Source organism: Neophocaena asiaeorientalis, unplaced genomic scaffold (assembly GCF_003031525.2).
Source record: "Neophocaena asiaeorientalis asiaeorientalis breed wild unplaced genomic scaffold, Neophocaena_asiaeorientalis_V1.1 scaffold418, whole genome shotgun sequence".
NCBI lineage: Eukaryota > Metazoa > Chordata > Mammalia > Artiodactyla > Phocoenidae > Neophocaena > Neophocaena asiaeorientalis.
Genome location: NW_020175731.1, coordinates 3,067,104 through 3,089,977, shown reverse-complemented (window position 1 = coordinate 3,089,977; position 22,874 = coordinate 3,067,104). Strand labels below are relative to the sequence as shown.

At 37.6% G+C, this 22,874-nt stretch overlaps 1 protein-coding gene across 1 annotated transcript in view; it reads right to left on the bottom strand.

The window, feature by feature from the left end:
* SLC41A2 (solute carrier family 41 member 2) overlaps nt 1-22,874 on the bottom strand; it is a 98,184-nt gene that overhangs the window by 66,616 nt on the left and 8,694 nt on the right. Inside the window, exons 2-3 of the mRNA XM_024732216.1 lie at nt 17,252-17,359; nt 3,198-3,269 (exon numbers count right to left, since the gene is read on the bottom strand). Of these exons, the coding sequence (XP_024587984.1) occupies nt 3,198-3,269; nt 17,252-17,359 (180 nt within the window). The remainder of the gene's footprint in view (nt 1-3,197; nt 3,270-17,251; nt 17,360-22,874) is intronic.

Below are 22,874 nucleotides of genomic sequence, written 5' to 3'. Positions count from 1 at the left end.
CATCCTAAGTGACTTTGATGGTGTAACCCACAGATCACCTAAAAAAATACCAACCTGAAGATTGAAAAGTACCCAATCCACATAACTGAAGTCTGACTCTAGACACAGTATTGGCAAAAGATTGGACTCTACAATCAAATGATAAGAGTTTGATTCCTAGCTAGACCACTTAATCTTGTGGCAAGCTATTTAAATTTATTAATCCAACAAGCATTAATGTAGGATCTACTATGTACAAGGTGCTATGCTTAGTGTTGGGCTACAACAGTGGTCAAAATAGATTTATTTCCTGCCCTCACAGAGCTCTTGGTCAATGCGAGGGACAGACATTAAAAAATAACCTCACAAATAGTCACAATTGTGATTAGTGCTATAAAAACCTTAGCTCCTAATCTGAAAAATGATAATGATCATATCGAACATGAAAGGGTTATTTTGATATTTAAATGAATTACATAAATATATAAAGTACTTCCCACAGTGGTGGCACAAAGCAACCCTCAGAAAAAAAAAAAAAGGCAACTACTTTTAGAATCCTGTTAGTCGAATGCTAGAGCTAAAAGAAACCCTGAAGAAAAAAAAGAAACCCTGAAGGAATCTCCAGTTCACTGATTCTTAACTGTGTTTGTGTCATAGACTCCTTTGACAATTTGGCAAAAATTTTATAGATTCTTCCCTCCACGAAAACACAGATGCATTCAATATTTTGAGTAGAACTTCTGGGCGCTTAGACTCTCTGAAGCCAATCCATGTACTGGAACCCAGGGCTCCAGGTGAAAAACCCAAGTAGTCTGATCTTGTCATAGAGCAAATTAATGGAAAAGCCTGGGCCAGCAAGTCCAGATATCCTAGATTCCAGCCCCACATCTCTCATTACAGCAGATTCAGAGCTGAGAGTCAAGCTGTAAAGCACCATTATGGTTGTACCAGTTGCTAAGATACTTCGGCATTCTCTTACTCATTAGTAAATAATATGGTATGTAAAAGAAATAAAATTAATTAATAATTTAAATTCTAGCACTGTGATTCCAAGGTTTTTCTTAGAAATAAAATATAGTGCTTTTACTTCTTGGAAATGAAATACAGAGCTAGGGAGCCTATGTAAGACTTACAGCATATGTGCGCGCGCACACACACACACACACACACACACACACCCCCCTGAGGTAAATAAGTCCTATTCTGTAAACCTGCAAAGGAAATGCCCAGTTGTACGCAAGAGGAGAGCAGGGTCTGGGTTAAGGAGTAGCTGGAGAAGTTAACAGGAGCCATAAATACATGTGAGCGCATATATGTGCGCACACACACACACACACACACACACACACACACACACACACACACACACCCCCCTGAGGTAAATAAGTCCTATTCTGTAAACCTGCAAAGGAAATGCCCAGTTGTACGCAAGAGGAGAGCAGGGTCTGGGTTAAGGAGTAGCTGGAGAAGTTAACAGGAGCCATAAATACATGTGAGCGCAAGGCACATCTCTCCTGGTGAGGTAATGATTCTTCAGTGGGATTGGGAACTTTGCTTTATTTGACAATTTATGGACAGGTTGAGGTGGCCACTGTGTACAATTGTGAAGAAATCTGTGACAGATCATCTGCTTGGGATCCTATTTAATAGTCAGAAGAACACACCCCAGCTAATGCCAGCATAAGCCTCCTCTGTCCTTTCCATCGCTCCCCACCTCTATCCTCCATAACTAGCCTCTAGTTGAAGGAACACTGCTAACCCATCCCACGCCCCTCCCCACGCCATCTACTCCCTCATGAGCTTTAGCAGATAAAGCTTCAGAGATAGCACAACCGCCACCCACCACCTGACCTTGTTTTCTTCTCCCCTCTGCTTCTGTCCACAGGTAACTGGGCTCCAACCAGTTGCTGCCTCACTGGCTGGCACCGACTATGTCCTGATGGGCCTGTGTGGGGTTCCCTGTTTCTCATGCATCCTTGGTGGAGTGAGACAAAGACACAGACTTCAGGCTGTGGCAACTAGGATCAGTGGATCCCCGGCCATCACTGGCTCCCATCCTGACCAACAGTTGTGGGGAGAGAGGATGACAAGGGAAGGGTGGAGACTAAGAGTGAAAGGAAAAATTAAGAGCAGAGATGGAAAATTATTAGAATAATTTGATGAATAATTTATAGTACAATTCATATAACTTAGTAAGAATTTAGGGTATTTAAAGAAAAAAATGGAATATATTTTCAAATTTTAATTTATATATTAATTTATAGTTGTCTACTGGTTGTTAGATATTTTGGTTTTTACTCCAGCATAGATTCCTACAGTTTTGAGCTGAAAAGGATCATGCACGTCTCTAGTGCAATACTGTGGAAAAGAAGAGGAAAATTAAGCACAGAAAGGTTAAGTTAACGAAGGTTATATAGCTAGTTAATGTTAGAGCTGAGATTAGATACCAGATTTTCTTATTTCTATACCTGTGATCTTAGAAGCAGTTGCAAAGATATTGTTTTAAAGCCTATATTCCAAAATTTCCTTTATTTCTTTGTCTTTGAACATTACATGAAATAAATTGTTTGCCACATATTCTCAACATTATGTCCTAGTTGAACTAACATTAAAATTAGTGAGCATTTCCTAAGCTTGCACTTGCTAAAGAGGTGCTAGGGGGCTGCAGTCTTGTGTCTTGGGGATAGGAGAGGGTGGTGGGAGAGAAAGAGATATTCCCCTGAGATTAGAAAGAACTGTAGGTAATCTATATATAATTCATGTATATGTAATTGACAATTTAATGTGCTCATTTATACTAACACTGATAACATTAACAAATTAAGAAAAATTCATCTTAAACAAACATCTTACCATAATATATTTTAAAAGCTGAGTTTAATTAAATAGAGGATTTACTTTAAAAAATATCAAAGTAGAAAAACAGCACCTAAGCCATGAAGTGCTAAATATTTATTGTACAGATATTAACTCAAATATATTTATTCTATATTTTGCATGTTATACATTTTTCATATTTAGAAGAATCTGATCAGTTTCTAGAAAAAGAAAACTTTCAGAAGCCATGGGTATCCATTTATTCTATCACTTGTTCATAGTACCCAATTATTATTTTAGGTTCCCTGAAACAATTAAATGGTAGACTTAAGAGCACTAACATTTATTCCATTCTTACAGGTAAAGCTCAAGATCTGTAAACAAATATATGTATCACTTACCTGTTTTAAAGCCAAGTTGCCAATTATTAAGTTCCACTTTTCAATGGGTGAATCCATCTTCCCAATATTTACCTGTTAAGATGGATAGTTTCACGTATCACTGAATAATCCACATGCTCTGTACTCTGTTTAAACAGCATATGAAGTCTTAAAGCCAAAAATAATCCTTTGGTATACTCGATGAGCTCACATTGCACGTTAAATATAATTTTAAATTCACTACAAGTCTTGCATCTCACACTCAGCTAGCCTGGGACATTTAGAAAAAAAATTTTTTTTAACTTAATTACTAGCTCATAAGAACTAGTGGGCCAGTTAGTACTATCTACCTGCCCCCTGATGTTATTTTACAACTAACATCAAGTGTCATACTAACATGCCAAATTTTGTCTACTGAGGCCTAACATAAATAATTACATAATTTTTAGCTGCTAGCGTTTAATTCCACATCATGAAACTTATGTAATTTCAAGAATTATTGACAAAAAAACCGATATAAATAAATCATTCATAGGTACATAATTTATATTTGAGTCATGACCAAAATTGTTATCAATAAAAAATTCATTCAGTTCACATATGAATTTTGATAATGTACTTCACTATCAAAATGTATACATCTGTTGGCTAAATCAAAGAATAGCCTCCAAAAAATAATATTATTATTCACATATTCAATTGCTCTATAAGCTAAATCATACTTCTCAACCACTTAGGATTCAAAAAATATATACCCAAAACTGATAAGTTTTTCTAATGCAGACATTTGGAAAGCAATAATCATTAAAAATATACTAAGCCAGGTTTCAATTATTCATTATATGGTTGTTCACTGAAGACAGATGAATGGGTAAAGTGGGAGATATATAAGGGTAATTATTTATGGGCAGTTAACCATGGACAAACTAGAGTTTAGTTCACTGGCTTCAAACCAACAGGTTAAGTGCTACATCAACACTTCCTGTATCAATCTGGAAAACATTCTATTCTCTAACTTCACTCTCGACTGTAGTCTCAAAGTATCAAGTAAATGCACATATTAAGATTTCTCAGTGTTTCAGAATAATTATTCCTGCTGTCTTTACTTGTATTATTTCCTTCCTAAGCCTGAAAGTCTAAATTATTGATAAAATTTGTGTTTGCAGCTCTAGCAACCTGAGTCTCTGCTCTAGTGAACAAGGTATAAGCAATGTTTAAAGAGTGAACCTATCTCGGGTTTAGTGTTCAAGAAATAGGTATGAGAGAAATTAGTTACTTTTTTATAGCTTTTAGAAAGATGTCTGTAGGTATAGGAAGCAATCTAAAATGATTCTGTGAAAAAGTACAAGATGTCAAGACTCCATGACTGCTTGATGATCAATGGAGACACACATTCATCATGGTCTAGGACAAGATTAAGAAAGGTGAAGATGACAGAATGAATGAGCACCATGAATTAGGTAAGCAGCTGTGCCAGATTCACTTGCTATCATCACTACCAGTGATGCCTGCAGTGACATGCCTCAAAATCCCCTTCTCTAGAGCTTCAGCTTACAGCCTGCCAGTGAGAAGAACTTGCCTAAGATTTGAAAGGCAGAAGTGAAGGAGGAGAGGCCATTATTTTTGGAAGGTCTCATTGGTCAGATGCAGTAGCATCCAGATCTCTTCACTACCACACACCCATGGCTTTCTTCCCCTACTCCAGTGCTTCAGGTTGTTTCTCTGATCCTCCTACTTCAACTTCTCCCACATTTGTGTAAGCCCAGATTGGTCTATTAAACTCCTTATTTCCACAATACATAACATGGCTCTGTTTTCCTGACCAAACCCAACTGACAGAGCAACTTCACATTATTCAGTTAATTGTATTATAAATGATGATGGTCACAATCTCTAAGTCCCTTCCAGTCTAGGAGTCTCTGAACCTGTAATCCTTTTAGTGTAAGATAAATAATAAATAGCAAGTTGATGTATGATGTGAAATAAAATATATTTCATATTTATGAAATATAATTTATGATGTGAAATTTAAAAAGTAGAATATATTCACAAACAATAACTTTTTACAAAGAAAAGACTTTTAGAAGAATTTAAAAAAGAAAATAAAACTAGAGAAATGTTGACCCATTTCCATAGTTAGGAAAAACAGTTATGGTATGGGCATTAGGGTGGGGTATGGCAAGACACAGAAAATTGACCCTAGTTGCCTCCAACTTGTAAAAACTGCACCAAGACGCGGGCTAACCCACCCTACTGTCCAGAGCCTAGGATTAATGTGAACTATCTATATTTTTTCAGAGTAGCAAGGGAGAAGCATGAATGTTCCATCTAAAGGCTTTTGCTGGATCTTTTTTTTTTTTTTGCTGTCCGCGGGCCTCTCACTATTGTGGCCTCTCCCGTTGCGGAGCACAGGCTCCAGACGCACAGGCTCAGCGGCCATGGCTCACGGGCCCAGCCGCTCTGCGGCACGTGGGATCCTCCCGGACCAGGACACGGTCCCGTGTCCCCTGCATCGGCAGGCGGACTCTCAACCACTGCGCCACCAGGGAAGCCCTGTTGGATCTATTTTTATTAGATTAGTTGACCTGATGGTGCTCAGCTAGAGAAACTAAGAACTTGGAAGGTGATAAAGTACATTAGGGCAAGATCTGATAAAGACTTCTGTGCAATCCAGATTTATTTAAATTACATCTATCAAATACTTGAAACAAGGGTACTGAAAGTCTCCATTGAAGTATTAGTCTTTATTTTTAAATTTTTTTAAACATCTTTATTGGAGTATAATTGTTTTACAATGTTGTGTTAGTTTCTGCTGTATAACAAAGTGAATCAGCTATATATGTACATATATCCCCATATCTCTTGCCTCTTGCGCCTCCCTCCCACCCTCCCTTATCCCACCCCTCTAGGTGGTCACAAAGCACCTGAACTGATCCCCCTGTGCTATGCGGCTGCTTCCCACTAGCTATCTGTTTTACATTTGGTAGTGTATATATGTCAATGCTATTCTCTCGCTTCATCCCAGCTTACCCTTCCCCCTCCCCATGTCCTCAAGTCCATTCTCTACGTCTGGGCTCAAAAAATAGGTATATTAAAAAAAAAACTATTGTTATTTCTGGGTGATGAGTCTATGGATGATTTTTATTTTCTTCTTTGTTCTTTAGAGAATTTTTCAAATTTTCATCACTGAAAAAACAGTACTGGTATAATGAGAAATTTTATTTAAAAACATTAATTGGTGAATTACAACACTGGCAACTAGAAAAAGAAATAATCTCAGCTTTTTGTCTAAATGTAGGTCCTACAACATAAATAACATTAAAATTCAAAGAGTATTAAGATGAAAATCATAACATAAACTAAGACCACTCTAAAAATATAAGGAACTGGAGAGTAGCTAAAAAATGGCCTATATCCAGTAAGACACTAAACATTTGGAAGAGAATAACAGGAAGAATAAAAAAAAGTGGAAGGAGTAGAAGGAAAACAAAGAAATGGGAAGAAAGTGGGGAAAGGCTTTTAGGAAAAAAATGTTTCCCTTTAGAGAAGTGAGCATAAAATGCATATAATCCTTGAGTGTTAGTCACTGATTATTGGTACGTTTTCCCCAGAGGCTGTAAAATCTGCTCTTCTGAAGTTTTAAGGTTGATTTAAGGTTGATTCTCATCTATCTAGAAGGACACACTGGCAGTCTTGCACAAAGTATGAAGATTTGACTAAATGACCTCTCTCATGAAGACCACAAATCAAATTTAGAAATATGCAAACAGTCCTGTAAAATATTAGTGTTAGTGAAAATGGTACTTCTTGGGTAGTTATGATGTTAAACTTTATTACATAAAATAAATAAGCATAAAATCCTTTAAAAATATCAGTTAAAATGATAGAAGAAAATACCATAAATGTGGAATCTAGAAGTAGTAAGGAACTACTCAGCTTAAAAAGCCTAAAATCTCTAAATACTATTCCCCACTAAAACCAGGCTCCTTAGAGAAATGGCTGGTTCCAGGGCTGGGACAGGGAAGTATAAGATGAGCCTGGAATATCTTATGCCAGAAAGTAACAAAGTACTCAAAACATAATAAGGGCATGTCAAAACAACACAGGAACCAGTTTGAAAGGGCTTCCCCCTAGCCAAATCTGAGACAATCTGGGCATCAAAATGAATAACAGCAGTAATGGATTATGACCCACTGAATAAAATAAGAGTCTATTGAGTCCATACTGAGAGTGGGTGGATGGATGGATGGATGGATGGATAGATAGATAGATAGATAGGTAGATAGATAGATAGAGGTGAGGGAGAGGAGGGAGAGAAAGAGGGAGGGAGAAAGAGAGGGAGATAAGAAAGACAGGGAGATCTTTTCCTTAGTAGAATGCTAAGTAATAAATGTAGAAGGAATAACAGTTAGAAAATGACAATTCAGCAGCCTTCAATGTAAAAATGGATTCAGACAAAAATCATTAATATATGCTAAGATAATTGGCTAAAGTTTGTTAAGTAACAGGATATGTCTGCAGTCTCAAAGTACCTTCCTACAGGTTATTTAGTAATATATCAAGAGGTAAAATGTAATTTTATAATGGAGAAACCTGGCAAACACTGTCATTCGAATAATCAATGAGAAAAATTATGATACTATTTATATGAAATCCTAAACTAGTGATTGAAAGGGCAGTGATTACCTGAGACCAGAGGGATTACCTGGCAGTGGGATTAACAGCAAAGGAGCATAAGGGAACTTTTTGGGGTGAGGGAAATATTCTATATCTTGTTTGTGGTGATAGTTACACATTTAATATATTTGTCAAAACTCATCAAACTGTATGCTTTATATGGGCATATATTATTACATGTAAATTATACTTCAATAAAGTTTAATTTTAAAAAGATAATTTCATTCAGCAGTAATTGCTTTTATGCTTTTAAAAAATAACATTTATATTCCCACTACCTGGTTTTGCCAAATACTAAAATTTTACCATATTTAGTATACCAATATATCACATATATGTTTAACATCATTATATTGTCAGATATCCAAGGCTTTATTTATATTTATTCAATTTTTTCCTCTAAATTTTTCATATTGAATAATTTCTATTGATCTATCTTCAAGTTCATGAATTCTTTCTTCTGCTATCACCAATCTGATACATTCACTCATTAAGACACGTTTGTTTAATTCTTTGAACATTTTTTCCCTTTAGTTCTTTGAACATATTTCTACTAGTTGTTTTGGAAGATTTTGTTAAATCCAACATCCAGGCCCAATTTGAGTCACTTTCCATTGACTGAATATGAATCACACTTTTGTGTTTCTTTCCACATCTAGCGATTTCAGTAGAAAACTAGACAGTGTAATAATATGTTATAATAACTCTGGATAATGCTATGTTCTTCTGAGGATAACTGGATTTTCCTTCTAATAGTTAATTTGCCTAGATTCAAACTACAAACTGTTGTCTCTTCCACAATGTGGAGCAGCTCATATCTCTGCTTGGTTCCTTCAGCTACCAACTTTTAGTCCAGCCTTTTGGGGATCTCCCCTGCACCTGTGTAGTTTAATGGTCAGTCAAAGATTTGGAGAGAATTAATACTCAGATTTTGGGGCTCATCCTCTCTGCAGTTCTCTGCTGCTGGGATTTCCCCATAAATTTCCACCTGCTCTGTCACCTCCAAGCTCTGTTATCTGATAATTCAAGCCAACAAAACTTCAATTTTCTGCCACTATAGCTGGGCATAGTAACAGAAGGCACTTAGTCAAAAATGCAAAAACTCATAAGTGTGTTTGTCTTTCAAGTATGGGATGGGACCCTTTCACATCTCTGCCTACTTTTCTTCTTCTTCTTTTTTTTTCATTTGCCAGACTCCCTGACCTTTGCCACCTCAAGCTGGTAAGACTGTGGGTTTTCTACCACATGAGACCCAAGGATTGGGGAATTCCATCAAGCAAAACAAGCCACAAACTTTGCAACTCTTACCCACTGTAGTTATGGTCTTTAAGGGTAAACTCTAGTTTCTACCTGCTTTTGATCACCTTCCATTGCCTGCAAATAATTTATTATCCAGATTTTGTAAATGTTATTCTCTGGGAAGTTTCACTCAACCACTTTATTAGAATTTTACACCCTTGAAATATTTGATAATAAAACAATATACTAAAACACGCGCACACACACACACACGCACACACACACACACCCTAATATCTTTCTGAATGTACAGGGGTGATGCATCTGTTCACAGTCTTGATTGTGGTGATGGTTTCACAGGTACATACTGTGTACTGAAACTCATCAAATTAAGACTGAATTTGTGTGGTTTCTTGTATGTCAATTATACCTCAATAAAGCTTCAAAGAAGGGAGAGAGCTAAATATCTAGTTGATTCAAACAGTTCTAGATTAAACTTAAGCAGTTCCACTCCACAAAGCTATGACTATGGGTTGGTATTCATAACTTAAGAAACATACCTCAAAATTAAGAACAATAGAAATATGCAATCTCATTTGTATTTAATCATCAGGATATGACAAGAACACATATAATTTAGAATTATGCCAAATTTAGGAAATAATACTGAGACTGTGATGGTACCTAAATTATGCCATAGTTATTAACATCATTATTGGGGGCTCTATTTTTTTCTTTATTTTAGAAGTTTCACAGTTTGAATGGGAAGTCTAATGTAAAATTATTAGGGAAAGAGGGTGTTTCCAACTTCACATGCCTCCACTGGAATGTGAGCTCAATGAAGGCAGGAACATTTTCCGGTTTGTTTATCGCAGAGTCCCTAGCACACGGAGTAGGGCTATAGAAAGGGCTCAAAAATATTTTTTCAATTAATGAATTAAAAAGGTAGAATGTTTCAAAGTAATTTCAGAGAATAAAGGTTTGAGGCAACAAAAATCACTTTTGCCTAGAGTGGAAAAATGCTAGGCAATTTATTCCTGGAAAATAGTTTTAAAGACTTTTTAAAAAAATCCTGTCATTAGGACAGTGAGTATCATTCCTGACTCTTTTCTATCTAGCATTCAGAAGCAGAAAGTTTTAGACCTCAGATAACAGTTCTTAAACCCAGCAATTTATAGAGTCACTGTACCTGGTTTATTTTTCAATTATATACTACTGTTATATATCTGTAAGAATATCGACTATAACATAGTAGATAACATACTACTATAACATATATCTACTGTTGAAAAGATAAAAATCTAGGAGAAATTATTCAAGTTAATCATTATACCTTTAGAAATAAATTTTGACTGAAGTGAAAGAGGGAGAGATAAAGTTGATTTGGATTTGTCATTATTAAATCTCCCTTGTTAAAACAGGAAACATACTTTACTGGAATATCTTTTTTATCTGCGAACATCTAATCTTTAGCTTCATAGAATAACAAATTTGAAATACAACTGACCTTCAACGGATTGGGTAAGTAGGCTGCATCTGATATCTTATGTCTTAAGTTCTCCATCTTTATAGGCCTTCCTTAAAATCCTATAAGCTTGTTTAACATGATTCTACTGCAGACAGTCATAAAAATGAGAAAAGACTTTAATGGAGCAAAACAATTAAAGTAATCATAGACTGGCCTTCTATAGCTATAATGATTTTTACTCCTAATTTCACAAATGAAAAAAAATTGTAAAATTTTAAGAGAATTATCTTTTGACCATAGATGAAAGAGCTGACTTTCAAATTGTGCTTGTTTTAAGTTTAAAAAAAAATTATACTCATCCATCCTTCTCCCTGGCACAAGGGAGTACAGTTAGAAATCTGCTACAGCATCCCAATTAGAGACAATAGGCAACTAAATTAAGGTGGTGGCAGGTGGGGCATAAGGGAAAGGGAAGAGGATTTCACAGGTGGAACTGACAGTCTAGAGAGTAACTAGATAGAGGGGAGGTGATTGGTAACATTAATAAACTGACAAAAATGATAGAAAGCACAGTTAGAGTGAGAGAAGATAATGAGTTTAATTTTGAAGGCAGAGAGTGGTGCAATCAGCTCCGGAGGACAGGAAAGAGATCGGAGATACAAATCTGAGAGTCAGCAATGTGCCAGGACATGAAATCACTGATGGAGAACATGTAAGACAAAGGTACTGAAACTTCAAGAAAACCTCAAATCAAGAGGATGAGCAAAGAAAAAAGTAAACTAAGAAGAAACCATGAAAGAGGTGAGTGAGGAGGGTGTGGGGTCTCAAAGTCAAGGGTAATAAAAATTTCAAGTAGAGAACAGCCAGAGCAGGTGAGGCTTTGGGGTTTTTGTTGTTGAGAAGTCATTAACCCAGAATCGCTTTAATAGCAAATAGAGCATCAGAGCTGGAATACAGCTGACAATGATTCTCCAGCACTCTATCAGAATGGTAGCACTCTGCCTAGGAAACTTGAGATCAAATTCTCTAAGTAATTAAAACACCACAAACTAGATGAATATACCATGTCATTTTAGCTTGATGCCACAAGTTACTAGCTTTCCATCTTCTAATTTGGTTACTTTTACCCCTCTCAGATCCAGAGAAAATTTCAAGTGACAACTCCTGGTCTTTAATTTCAGCTAATCAATCAGCCAATTCTGACAACTCTCTTTGAAAATGAGTTCTGGACTTCAACTATGTCTCACTACATCCCCTGTTACTACCCCACCCTGATCCAAGCCAACCTCAACTCTGGACTGCAGTATTATTCCAACAGACTCTCAACTTGCCTCCCTGCTTTGGTCTTTGGCCTCTTATAGCTCTGTCTCAACACAACAGTCAAAATAATCTGTTAAAAATATCTATCAAATCACATCACTCAACTGTTCAAAACCTTCCAAAGGCTTCCCATTTCACACAATGACCCACGTCCTCACAATGACCCACAGGTGATCTCACACCCTGTGATATTCCCCCTCTCTCACTTGGTCCCAGCCCTATCGGCCTCCATGCTGTTCATGTAACACAGTGGTTCTCAAACTTTGATGTGTATCAGAATCATCTGGAAAGATTGTTAAAATACAGATGTTGAGCCACACCCCAGAGTTTCTGATTCAGTAGCCTTGGAGTGGGGCTGGGACCTTGCACTTCTAACAAGTTGCTGATGCCGCTGTTCAGAAGGACACATTTTGAGAACCACTAATATAACAAATCAACAACAGTCCTGTCTCTGGCCCTGGCAATAAAGGGGACATTCTTATCTCAAAGAGCCTCAAAAAATAAAAGTAAACAAATTAGTAGATGGAAAAGTAGTAACTCATGGCATCAAGCCATGATAACATGGTATATTCATCTAGTTTATGGTGTTTTAATTGCTTAGAGAACTGAGTAATTCCTTTAGTTTACGGCTCAGATATCTTATAATCAGTGACCCAATTCTTGACCTATGGAAAATAGCGACTCCATCCCATCTCCCCAAAGAAAGGTCCAGCTAGATGACCCTGCAGTGAACACCATGAGCTGAGCTTCTAATCAGCTTTGGAGTTCTCCTGTCTTAAATATGAACAGACAAATAAATATAATCAGACATTTGATAAAAATATCTAATATAAAATATAGGCACCACAACAAATCAAGTTCAAATAAAAAGATTAAGATTAAATTCAGCTTTAATGGCAATACGTAATCAAATTAAACAATTTAATTTGCAGCATATTCTTTTTTAACCAGACTCCCTACAGCATGGCTTATTTCAAAGTGGACTGGCATGTTTAATCTGTTATTTGAATCTAAACAAATGCTGGGTAATGCTCAAGAATGTTGCTTTTAGAAATATTTTCTTCGAGGTAAGTTAGCCAAAATTTCAGTTTTCCTGGCAAAGTTATCAAGTTGCTTAAGTGTTGGTATGCCTAACTACATGTATCAGAACAAAGTTCATTTTCTAACAAAATGTACCTAAAGCCACCTTTTAACTCTCATTCTAATAACTTTCTTCTCCCTTAAATGTTGCCACTCTTGTTTTTCAAGACCTCTTCTTTATTCTCCTCTCCTGTCAAAAAGCCTCTTGGATTGAGTTCTATCTAGGTAACCCATCAGCTCTTAAAACATAATGCAAGGGTAGATCACTGGGAAAAGATGGCAGATGGAACACATGCATGTAATTTCACTAACTTTGAAAACCTTAGTAAAACTACATAAAAGTTTTTGTTTTGTTTTTGAAGACAAAAGCTAGAGGTATACTAGACACACATTCCAGTTGGATGCCAAGTGTTAAAATCAATATTCAGCTGACACCAAATGTCACCATTATATGATGAACTTCTAGGAGATTAGAACAAATGTGAAATTTAATCAAATTTTTAAAATCTTATTACCATCTTATTATTAAATTTTTGAGAAATAAGTTCTTAGCACTGAGGGCTGCTAGATTGATCCTGTGGTCACTATACTTCATATTTGTAATACTATATAGATGCCCACTTTCAAATGAAGTCATTAAACAATCAAGAATGTTTTTGGCTACTTTTGCCAGTCTAGATACTGCTGAGAATGACGGTGTTATCAAATTATTAGGCTTTCTTTCCTAAATATTATATTAGGAAATAAATATAATTGATAAAGGACTTATATCCTCTTTAATTCCCAGGTTTGACATTTTGGTTAATAGTGATGATGCAATTTCATTGAAATAATTGCATAAACTGAAACTTTGTATATTGCTGGATGATGATGCTTTCTAAATATTTTCAGATGAGTCAAAGGGTGTTGTCCTAACACATTTTTAAATTTTAATGTTTTTACACATACTTACTGCTTCACATGATCACTTGAGAAAAATTTGCATTTAAACCTTGGATCTAAAAGTGTAACAATGGAGCCATGTGACTGGCTTCCAAGACACCAAAAAGTAGTGGATTTCCATTTATATCTCAGCTTTTATTGCATTCACACTAATTTCAGTATCTTCTCAAGAGTAGAATGATAGGACAGATATCATGTAAGAGATACTTGTATACTTCAAGGTACAGCCATTTGGTTACTTAAGAAGCTTCCAATAAAAGAACTGCTTTCTCTGTAGGCAACCACTGGTTATTAGTAAGTCCTGTGACTGCTACCTTCAGAGTATAATATTACGGCTATTTTGTTCAAGCAACCCTTCTTAATATATAACTTTTCCATCCTGTTTTAATATCTTGCAGAAGTACATCACAAGGAAGCTTCTAAATCTCTTCTATGTCATATAATTTTCCTTAGGCCAAGAGAAGTTTTCACTCCTGGAATCTAGAATCGGTAGTTCTCTAATTCTGTAAGAGGGACTTCAGCTCTGAGACCCATGGCTTAGAAGGCCCCACTTTGGCCCTCCTTTAGCTATGCCCCGTTCCTTAGGATGAAGAGTGCATAGGGCCCAAGCAGTGTGCCCACTCGAAGCCTGTGTCTCAGCCCCTTCTAGGCCACACTCCAGATACCTGGGATCATAAAGCTCCCTGACTAAATGGCCTAGAGCCCAATGGCCTCTTCCTGAAGCCAATCTTCCTGAAGGCAGACCATGCCACCACTGGTGCATGCCCAAGCCAAGGAGCGCTCAAGGGCTGGCTGTTTGTTGTGGGTATAGATGAACGTGAGGTGTGAGGTATGTGTGAGGTCTTTCAAAGTGCAGGACATAGGGCCAAGGGTGGAGAAGGAAGGGGGCAGCCGTCAGACCAGGGGCTGGCTCTCTCCATATCACTATGTTCCAAAATAGAACCCAAGAAGTCCAAGAATTCTAAATTTGATCTTGGACTTCCAGATCATCAAAGGATATACTGTATTTGCCAAGGCAGAAAGATAGAGATTAAAAAAAAAAATTATTTATTTTGGGCTGCATTGGGTCTCTGTTGCTGCATGCAGGCTTTCTCCCTAGCTGTGGCAAGCAGGGGCTACTCTTCGTTGCAGTGCACGGGCTTCTCATTGCGGTGGCTTCTTTTTGTTACGGAGCACGGGCTCTAAGTGCATGGGCTTCAGTAGTTGTGGCATGGGGGCTCAGTAGTTGGGGCTCGTGGGCTCTAGAGCTCAGGCTCAGTAGATGTGGCACATGGGCTTAGTTTCTCTGCGGCATGTGGGATCTTCCAGACCAGGGCTCGAACCCATGTCCCCTGCATTGGCAGGTGGATTCCTAACCACTGTGCCACCAGGAAAAGAAAGTCCCTAGAAGTTTTTTTTAATTTGTAAGCTTGTTGTTTAATGTTAAACTACATAGATATACGGTTACATGGGCCTCTGTTTACTACATAGACATACAGTTACACAGGCTCAACTGTGAAAGTGAATCTGTACAGAATGCTTATAAATATCTGACATTATTACACTGACATCATTACACTGATTAGATACAATGTAACCTGGAATGGTCTTTTCCAAGATTTTGATATGGCTGACTCACTTTTATTATTCAGGCTCCAGCTTACACACCACCTCTCTGAGAAGTTTTCCCTAACCACCTAATATAAAATAGCTCTCAGGATTCACCCTTCATCACTCAACTGTTCAAAGCCACAGTTCCTCCTCTGTAAAACAGGAATAGTGTTTATCTCATAGGGTTGTTAACAGACATCCTTGTTAAGCAGTTAGCACAGTGCTGGCACATTATGAGAACTCACTAACATCCAATACTTCATTATTGCCTCGGCAGAGTATGGCTATATGACCTTTTATATGTAAGGAAAGGGCTTTGAAATTTCCATAGGGCATATGTAGCATTTTCTCTTAACTGAGCAAGCCAATAATAATGTTAATAAAACATTATTTAATGCATTTCCTTTCCAAGCATCTGCTTCACTCAAGAAACCTTAGGGAACTCACAGCTGCCTGGGGAAAAATGGGGAGAGGGGAAGAGGAGTGAAAGAGGGCTCCCATCAACAACATGGTTGTTCAGCTTCCACATCTTGGTTACCTTTAGATACACAAATGTTTTTTCCTAGTTCATAGATTCATTTGTTGTACCTTCTTTAAGGAAAGAAACAAACTTCATATACTAACAGCACTGCAATTAGTAATGATGGCTTAGTTAATTTTTGGCTAACGTTCCGTGGGCTGATGGCTCATTGAAGTGAACCTCACTAGCTACATGGTTTTAATGATAACTTGGTTCCACAATGGTGAACCCCCAAAGAATGTTATAGTGAAAAAACAATGTCCTTTTCGGCTACTAAAAAACCTCAGAACCCTGCTGGTGGCAGTATTATCAAAAGTGTTTAACCTTTATGGGTGACAATTCTGCAATATGTGGCTAAAGCCTTAAAAGTATACTTATTTTTCCTGTACAGTAATTACAGTCCTAGAATTTGCCTAAAAGAAATAAGAAAAGAATGTAAAACTGTATGTATAAGAAGATTCATTACAACATTGTTCATAACAGCAAAACATTAAAAAGAACCTATATATTCAATAACGATGATGGATTAAACCGTGGTACAGCTATACAACAGAAAAACACACAGCCAATAAAAATAATGAGATAGGTCTACATTTATTGATATGGAAAGATGATCATGATGTATCTACAAATGGATATCACAGATTATAAAAGAGAATATATATGATTCCAATTCTTTTTTTTAGAATATACAGTACGTGTCTACATTATGATATACCTAAGCATAGGTAGAGATATCCAAGTATACAAGGATCTATATCAAAATACTAATAGTAATTATGTCTAGGTAAATAATTGGGGGTAGTTATAAATTTTCTTCTTGATACTTTTTTCCCTTTCCTGCAGTTTGTATAATAAACATGTATTACTTTTACAATCACAAAAAGTTTAAATAACAATTTACCAACCATCGAACCATAAAGAATCTCAATATCTGACTTGCGCCATGTTTTAAGCACTGATGATAATTGCCAGAATGCCCTGGAATGAAAGGGGGCAAGAATGCTACTTCTTCTCAGGATGAAGGAAAGCCTATAATCCCCAGATGAGACAACCCAGGGAGCTTTCAGGGCATGATTAACAGGCATAACTACTTAGCATAGCCCTGAAGTTCAGAAATTTACCAGTAGACAGAGGAGAAAATTATTTTCCTGGTGCAAGTTCTCCTCAATAGAGAGAAACAGTATATGTTTATGTATAGATAAAACAGTATATGTTTACGTATAGGAAAAAACTTACTGCGGTGGATAATCTGGATGCCAATGTCATTTCCAAGTTCCCTTTGAGACCAAGAAGTGCAGGAACTAAAATGAAAACTTCTGTTACTTTTTTGAACACCTCCCAGTGCTGTAAGAAAACAAAAAAACAGAATTTTCTGACACCCTTTAATTTAAAAAACACTTTAGAATAAAGATTTCTAAAAATCTCAGCCTTTTTTCCAATGTTGCATCTACATTTTGAATAATTACACAGGTCGTTTAATCAGTGAACATTTAGCTTAAGCCATTCTCCAGAGTTCTAAAACCTTGAGTTACTTTAGAAATTCAGTTAGAGTTGGAAGTAATAGCTGATACACTCACTATATCTCATAGTACATCTAGCTTGCTACACAACTCTGTTACTCTTAAAGTCTACTGTATCTCTTTATGATGGCAAGAGTCAGTGTAACTAGTGGTTAAAAACACAGATTCAAGAACCAGATAACCTGTATTTGAATCTTGGTTCCAACACTAATTACAACCAACCCACAGGAAAATTACAGTAATATTATTAGCTCGTTTCACAAATGAAGAAATAAGCATTCAGAGAAGTTAAAATGATTTTCCCAAGATCAAAAAATGGGACCTAGAAATGACCCCAGGAGTTCTGAGTCATCCCATGTTCTGCTCCCCGTTTTAGGGTGTGAGGCAAGAGGCTGCAGAGCACAGGATCATAAAAGAGCACTAAATTGGAAATAAGAAAATTTCTTATTCTAGGCACAGATCTGTCATAACCTGGCTGTGTGATCCTGGATGAGTTATGTACCATTCTGATCTCAGTTTCTTCATCCATGAAATGAAAATACTACCTGCCCTGTCTAGCCTATGAGGAAATACCATAATAATGAAAACAATAGATATTAAAGTACTTTATAAACTGAAAAGACCATACAAATGACTGAATAACACAAAATGCTGTTTTACGAGTGTTATTAAGAGGTGATTGTCCCAAAGGAGACTTTAGGGACTAGGCATATTAATTTATGCCAAAAAAAATCAAGATACAGTCCTGTCACTAACACCAAGACAGGTGAGAAAAGACAAATCCATCGGATAAATGAAAGAAAATTTCAATTTGTCCCCAAAGTTTCCCTAGAGGCTGTTCCAAATAGGTGCAGAACTAGGGCCTAAAGAAGCTTTAGGAAATGTTTATCAGACCAGTCTTTGGTAAAAACCTGGTTTAACAGTTTTACAAGGGAATCCCTCCAGGGTTCAAGTCAATTAAGGATGGGCCTAAAAACAACACTCGGGGTCCAGTAGCCTCTCAGATTCCTTAACATGTCAAAAAACTAACAAACAATTTTGTCCATGTTTTATGATAGGTAAGAATTCTGCTGTGCTACTGGAATATGCATCCTCCAGAGATGACGGTGATGATGATGATGATGAATAACAACAGATAATAATAATAATAAATATTAACAACAGTCAACATTCACTGATTGCTTGTTAGTGCCAGGCACTGTTCTAGGCTTAATCATTTAATCTTCACAACAAACTTACGAGACAGGTATTGTTTTTATCACATTAGACATAATTTGGGATTACCTAGGTCACAATATTAAGACACCTACCTACACAATTTTAGAAACACCAGAATATCCAAATTTCTCTATCAGTCACTGCCATCCCACTTTGGATCTGTTGGGATGCATTCCTTTGGGTTACTACCACCCTTTCCAAGTTCAATTCAAATCAAATGCTCCTGTGAGAATTACTATGAAAACACTTACATCTTAGCATTGATATAACAATAAGAACTATCACGTATTGATTTCCAACCTCATGCCCAATAAATTCTGCATTCTTCTCTCTACACCTGCAGAGGTGGGCTTTCAGCAGTTCTCAAACTTTCTCAGCTCACAGCACCTGTAGTATCTCAGAAATGTTTTCATGACAACCCTAGGCCAAAAGAAATATCTAACGGTCCTACTAAGTAGCTAGGTCCAAACAATTTAATAAGTATTTATTTCCTAACAATTTGGTAGCCATTTGAAGAAATAACACAAATAAATTGAAAGAATAAATCATATTTTTAAGTCATGTTACCACAAGTACTTACTTACTAACAGGATGTGTGTATCTGTTGGGCACTGCACAGCGTCTCAAACCTTGGAATTTGGAAACTACTGCCTTCATTTCTTGTTCTGTATTGATTTTTGTGTGACACGTGCTTTTTTTCCCAGCACCGCTGAAAATGTAGCTTTGCAGAGGTATGTCAGATGGAGTGTGATCTAATGCTGATATGTTGAACCACCTCGAGTCAGTGGTCTGTACAGTGTCCAAGAGATGTCACTGTGTTTCCCTCAAAAATTTAACATATCCCACAGCAACCCTGGGGTGTCCAGACACACAGTTTGGGAAATACGAGAATAGTGAGAAACAGTACAGCATGTTAGTCAAAGAAAAGGGCTCTGGAATCAGATTATCTGAGTTGCGATTCTGATACTACTACTTTTACCGTATGACTTGAGCAAAACTATGCTTTTCTTTATTCATCTAAAATAGGGTCATAAGTGTACCTACCTCATACAGTTGTGCTCAGGACCATGCCTGTACATAGTAATAAATAACAATATTGAGGGTTTATTAGCTATAACACCAAGATATATTATCAGTTAATTTTCCTGTCAGGAAGAGGTAATGCCAAAAAAAAAGTCCAGAAAGGGGATGCTGAGGCAGCCAGTGCCCCAAATAAATTTCACCTACTTATAAATTTTGCCACAATACAGACATGTCCTCTGAGGCTATGTAGATTATTATGCACTGCTAAACGTCTCCACAAGAATCCTCCCTACAGAAAATCAACTTCTAATCTTAACTAATTTTAGATGTCTGTCAATACCCAGAATCTTACGTAAGCACCCATACCTCAAACATAACGTCAGATTGCTTACATGCTATACTCGAAACTGAAAAATCTATTAATGTCCAAAAGGACAAACGAAAATGAAACTTAAAAAAAAAAAGAAAAATAAATAAAATTAAATTTAAAACAAAGAATAAACAAGTTGAGGAATACATCCATAGAGTCCTAACTTAAAAATAAACAGAAAAAGTTTAAAAATAACTAACTGGTAAAAGAAGCTTATGCAATTTTTAAAAAACTTATATACCCCAGAGCTGGAGAAGATTTGTTTCTCATTTTAACTTAGTTTTAAAAAACTAAACCCATTCACTTTTAGACATATGACCCAGTGACCAACCTCACTCATAATTTTAAAAATGCAAATTAAAAGGTGATCAATTTTCTTCTGTGAGATTGGTAAAGTTCAAAAAGTTGGATAATACTGTCGGTAAGAGTATAAGGAAATAAGCACTCCATTACACTATTGGTTTAACTTCTTTGGGGGAATTCAGCAATATCTATCAAATGTAAAATGCACATAATTTTCAACTCAAAACTCTACTTCAAGGAATTTATCCTACAAATAAAGTTGAACGTGAGTTCAAACACATACATATAATGAGTCAACTTCATCACTGTTCATAATCACAAAAGATCTGAGGTACTTTAAATCTCCTTCATTAGCTCACTTGGTAGAAAAACAATGATACATCTTTGCAATAGAACATAACAATAGAGCTCTCCAGAGAAGAATTTGGTAAATCTGTGTGTATCTATAAGGAAGCTCCAAGATAAATTAAGAGCAGGGTGAAGAGCAGCGTTATAGGATGTTTTTTGCTTGTGTTTTTTAGTGAATACACACACACACACACACACATATATATTAGCATATATATATACCAATGTACATGCATTTAATGTCAGTGGAAGGAGACAGAAAAAAATAATACCAGTAAATTCTAAAGAAGTGAATAGGGGAAGGGCACATAGAAAAGGAGACTTCTGGGAGCTTCAAGATGGTGGAAGAGTAAGACGCGGCGATCACTTTCCTTTCCAAAAATACATCAGAAATACATCTACATGTGGAATAGCTCCTACAGAACACCTACTGAACGTGGGCAGAAGACCTCAGACCTCCCAAAAGACAAGAAAGTCCCCACATACCTGGATAGGGCAAAAGGAAAAACAGAGACAAAGAATAGGTACGGGACTTGCACCTCGGGGAGGGAGCTGTGAAGGAGGAAAGGTTTCCACACACTAGGAAGTCCCTTCGCGGGCGGAGACTGCGGGTGGTGGAGAGAGGAAGCTTTGGAGCTGCAGAGGAGAGCGCAGCAACAGGGGTGCGGAAGGCAGAGCGGAGAGATTCCTGCACAGAGGATCGGTGCCGACTGGCACTCACCAGCCCAAGAGACTTGTCTGCTCACCCACCAGGGCGGACGGGGCTGGGAGCTGAGGCTCGGGCTTCCGTCGGAGCTCAGGGAGAGGACTGGGGTTGGCGGCGTGAACACAGCCTGAAGGGGCTAGTGCACCACGGCTAGACAGGAGGGAGTCAGGGAAAAGGTCTGGACCTGCCGAAGAGGCAAGAGACTTTTTCTTCCCTCTTTGTTACCTGGTGCGCGAGAAGAGGGGATTAACAGCGGCGCTTCAAGGAGCTCCAGAGACGGGCACGAGCCTCGGGAATCAGCGTGGACACCAGAGACGGGCATGGGACGCTAAGGCTGCTGCTGCAGCCACCAAGAAACCTGTGTGCGAGCACAGGTCACTATCCACACCTCCCCTCCCGGGAGCCTGTGCAGCCCGCCACTGCCAGGGTCCCGCCATCCAGGGACGACTTCCCCGGGAGAACACACGGCGCGCCTCAGGCTGGTGCAACGTCATGCTGGCCTCTACCGCCGCAGGCTCACCGCGCATCCGTACCCCTCCCTCCCCCCGGCCTGAGTGAGCCAAAGGCCCCGAATCAGGTGCTCCTTTAACTCCGTCCTCTCTGAGCGAAGAACTGATGCCCTCAGGCAACCTACATGCAGAGGTGGGTCCAAATCCAAAGCTAAACCCCGGGAGCTGTGCGAACAAAGAGAAAGGGAAATTTCTCCCAGTAGGCTCAGAAGCAGCCGATTAAATCTGCACAATCAACCTGATGTACACTGCATCTGTGGAATACCTGAATAGACAACGAATCATCCCAAATTAAGGAGGTGGACTTTGGGAGCAAAGATAAATATATTTCTTCCCTTTTTCTCTTTTTGTGAGTGTGTATGTGTATGCTTCTGTGTGTGATTTTGTCGTATAGCTTTTCTTTTACCCATTTGCCTAGGGTTTTTTCCGTCCCTTTTTTTTTTTTTTTAACTTCTTTCCTTAATAATTCTTTTTTATTTTAATAACTTTATTTCCTTTCTTTTTCTTTCTCTCTCTCTCTCCTTCTCTCTTTCTTTCTTTCTATTTTTTCTCCCTTTTTTATGCCAATAAAATAGACAACCTGGAAGAAATGGACAAATTCTTAGAAAAGCACAACGTTCTGAGACTGAATCAGGAAGAAATAGAAAGTATAAACAGACCCATCACAAGCACTGAAATTAAAAGTGATTAAAAATCTTCCAACAAACATAAGCGCAGGACCATCCCAGGAACCAGGGACAACTCCCCCAGGAGAACGCACGGCGCGCCTCAGTATCTTTATTCTTTCTTTCCTTCCTTCCCTCCTTTAGACAACAAATCATCCCAAATTGAGGAGGTAGACTTTGAGAGGAAGATTATGATT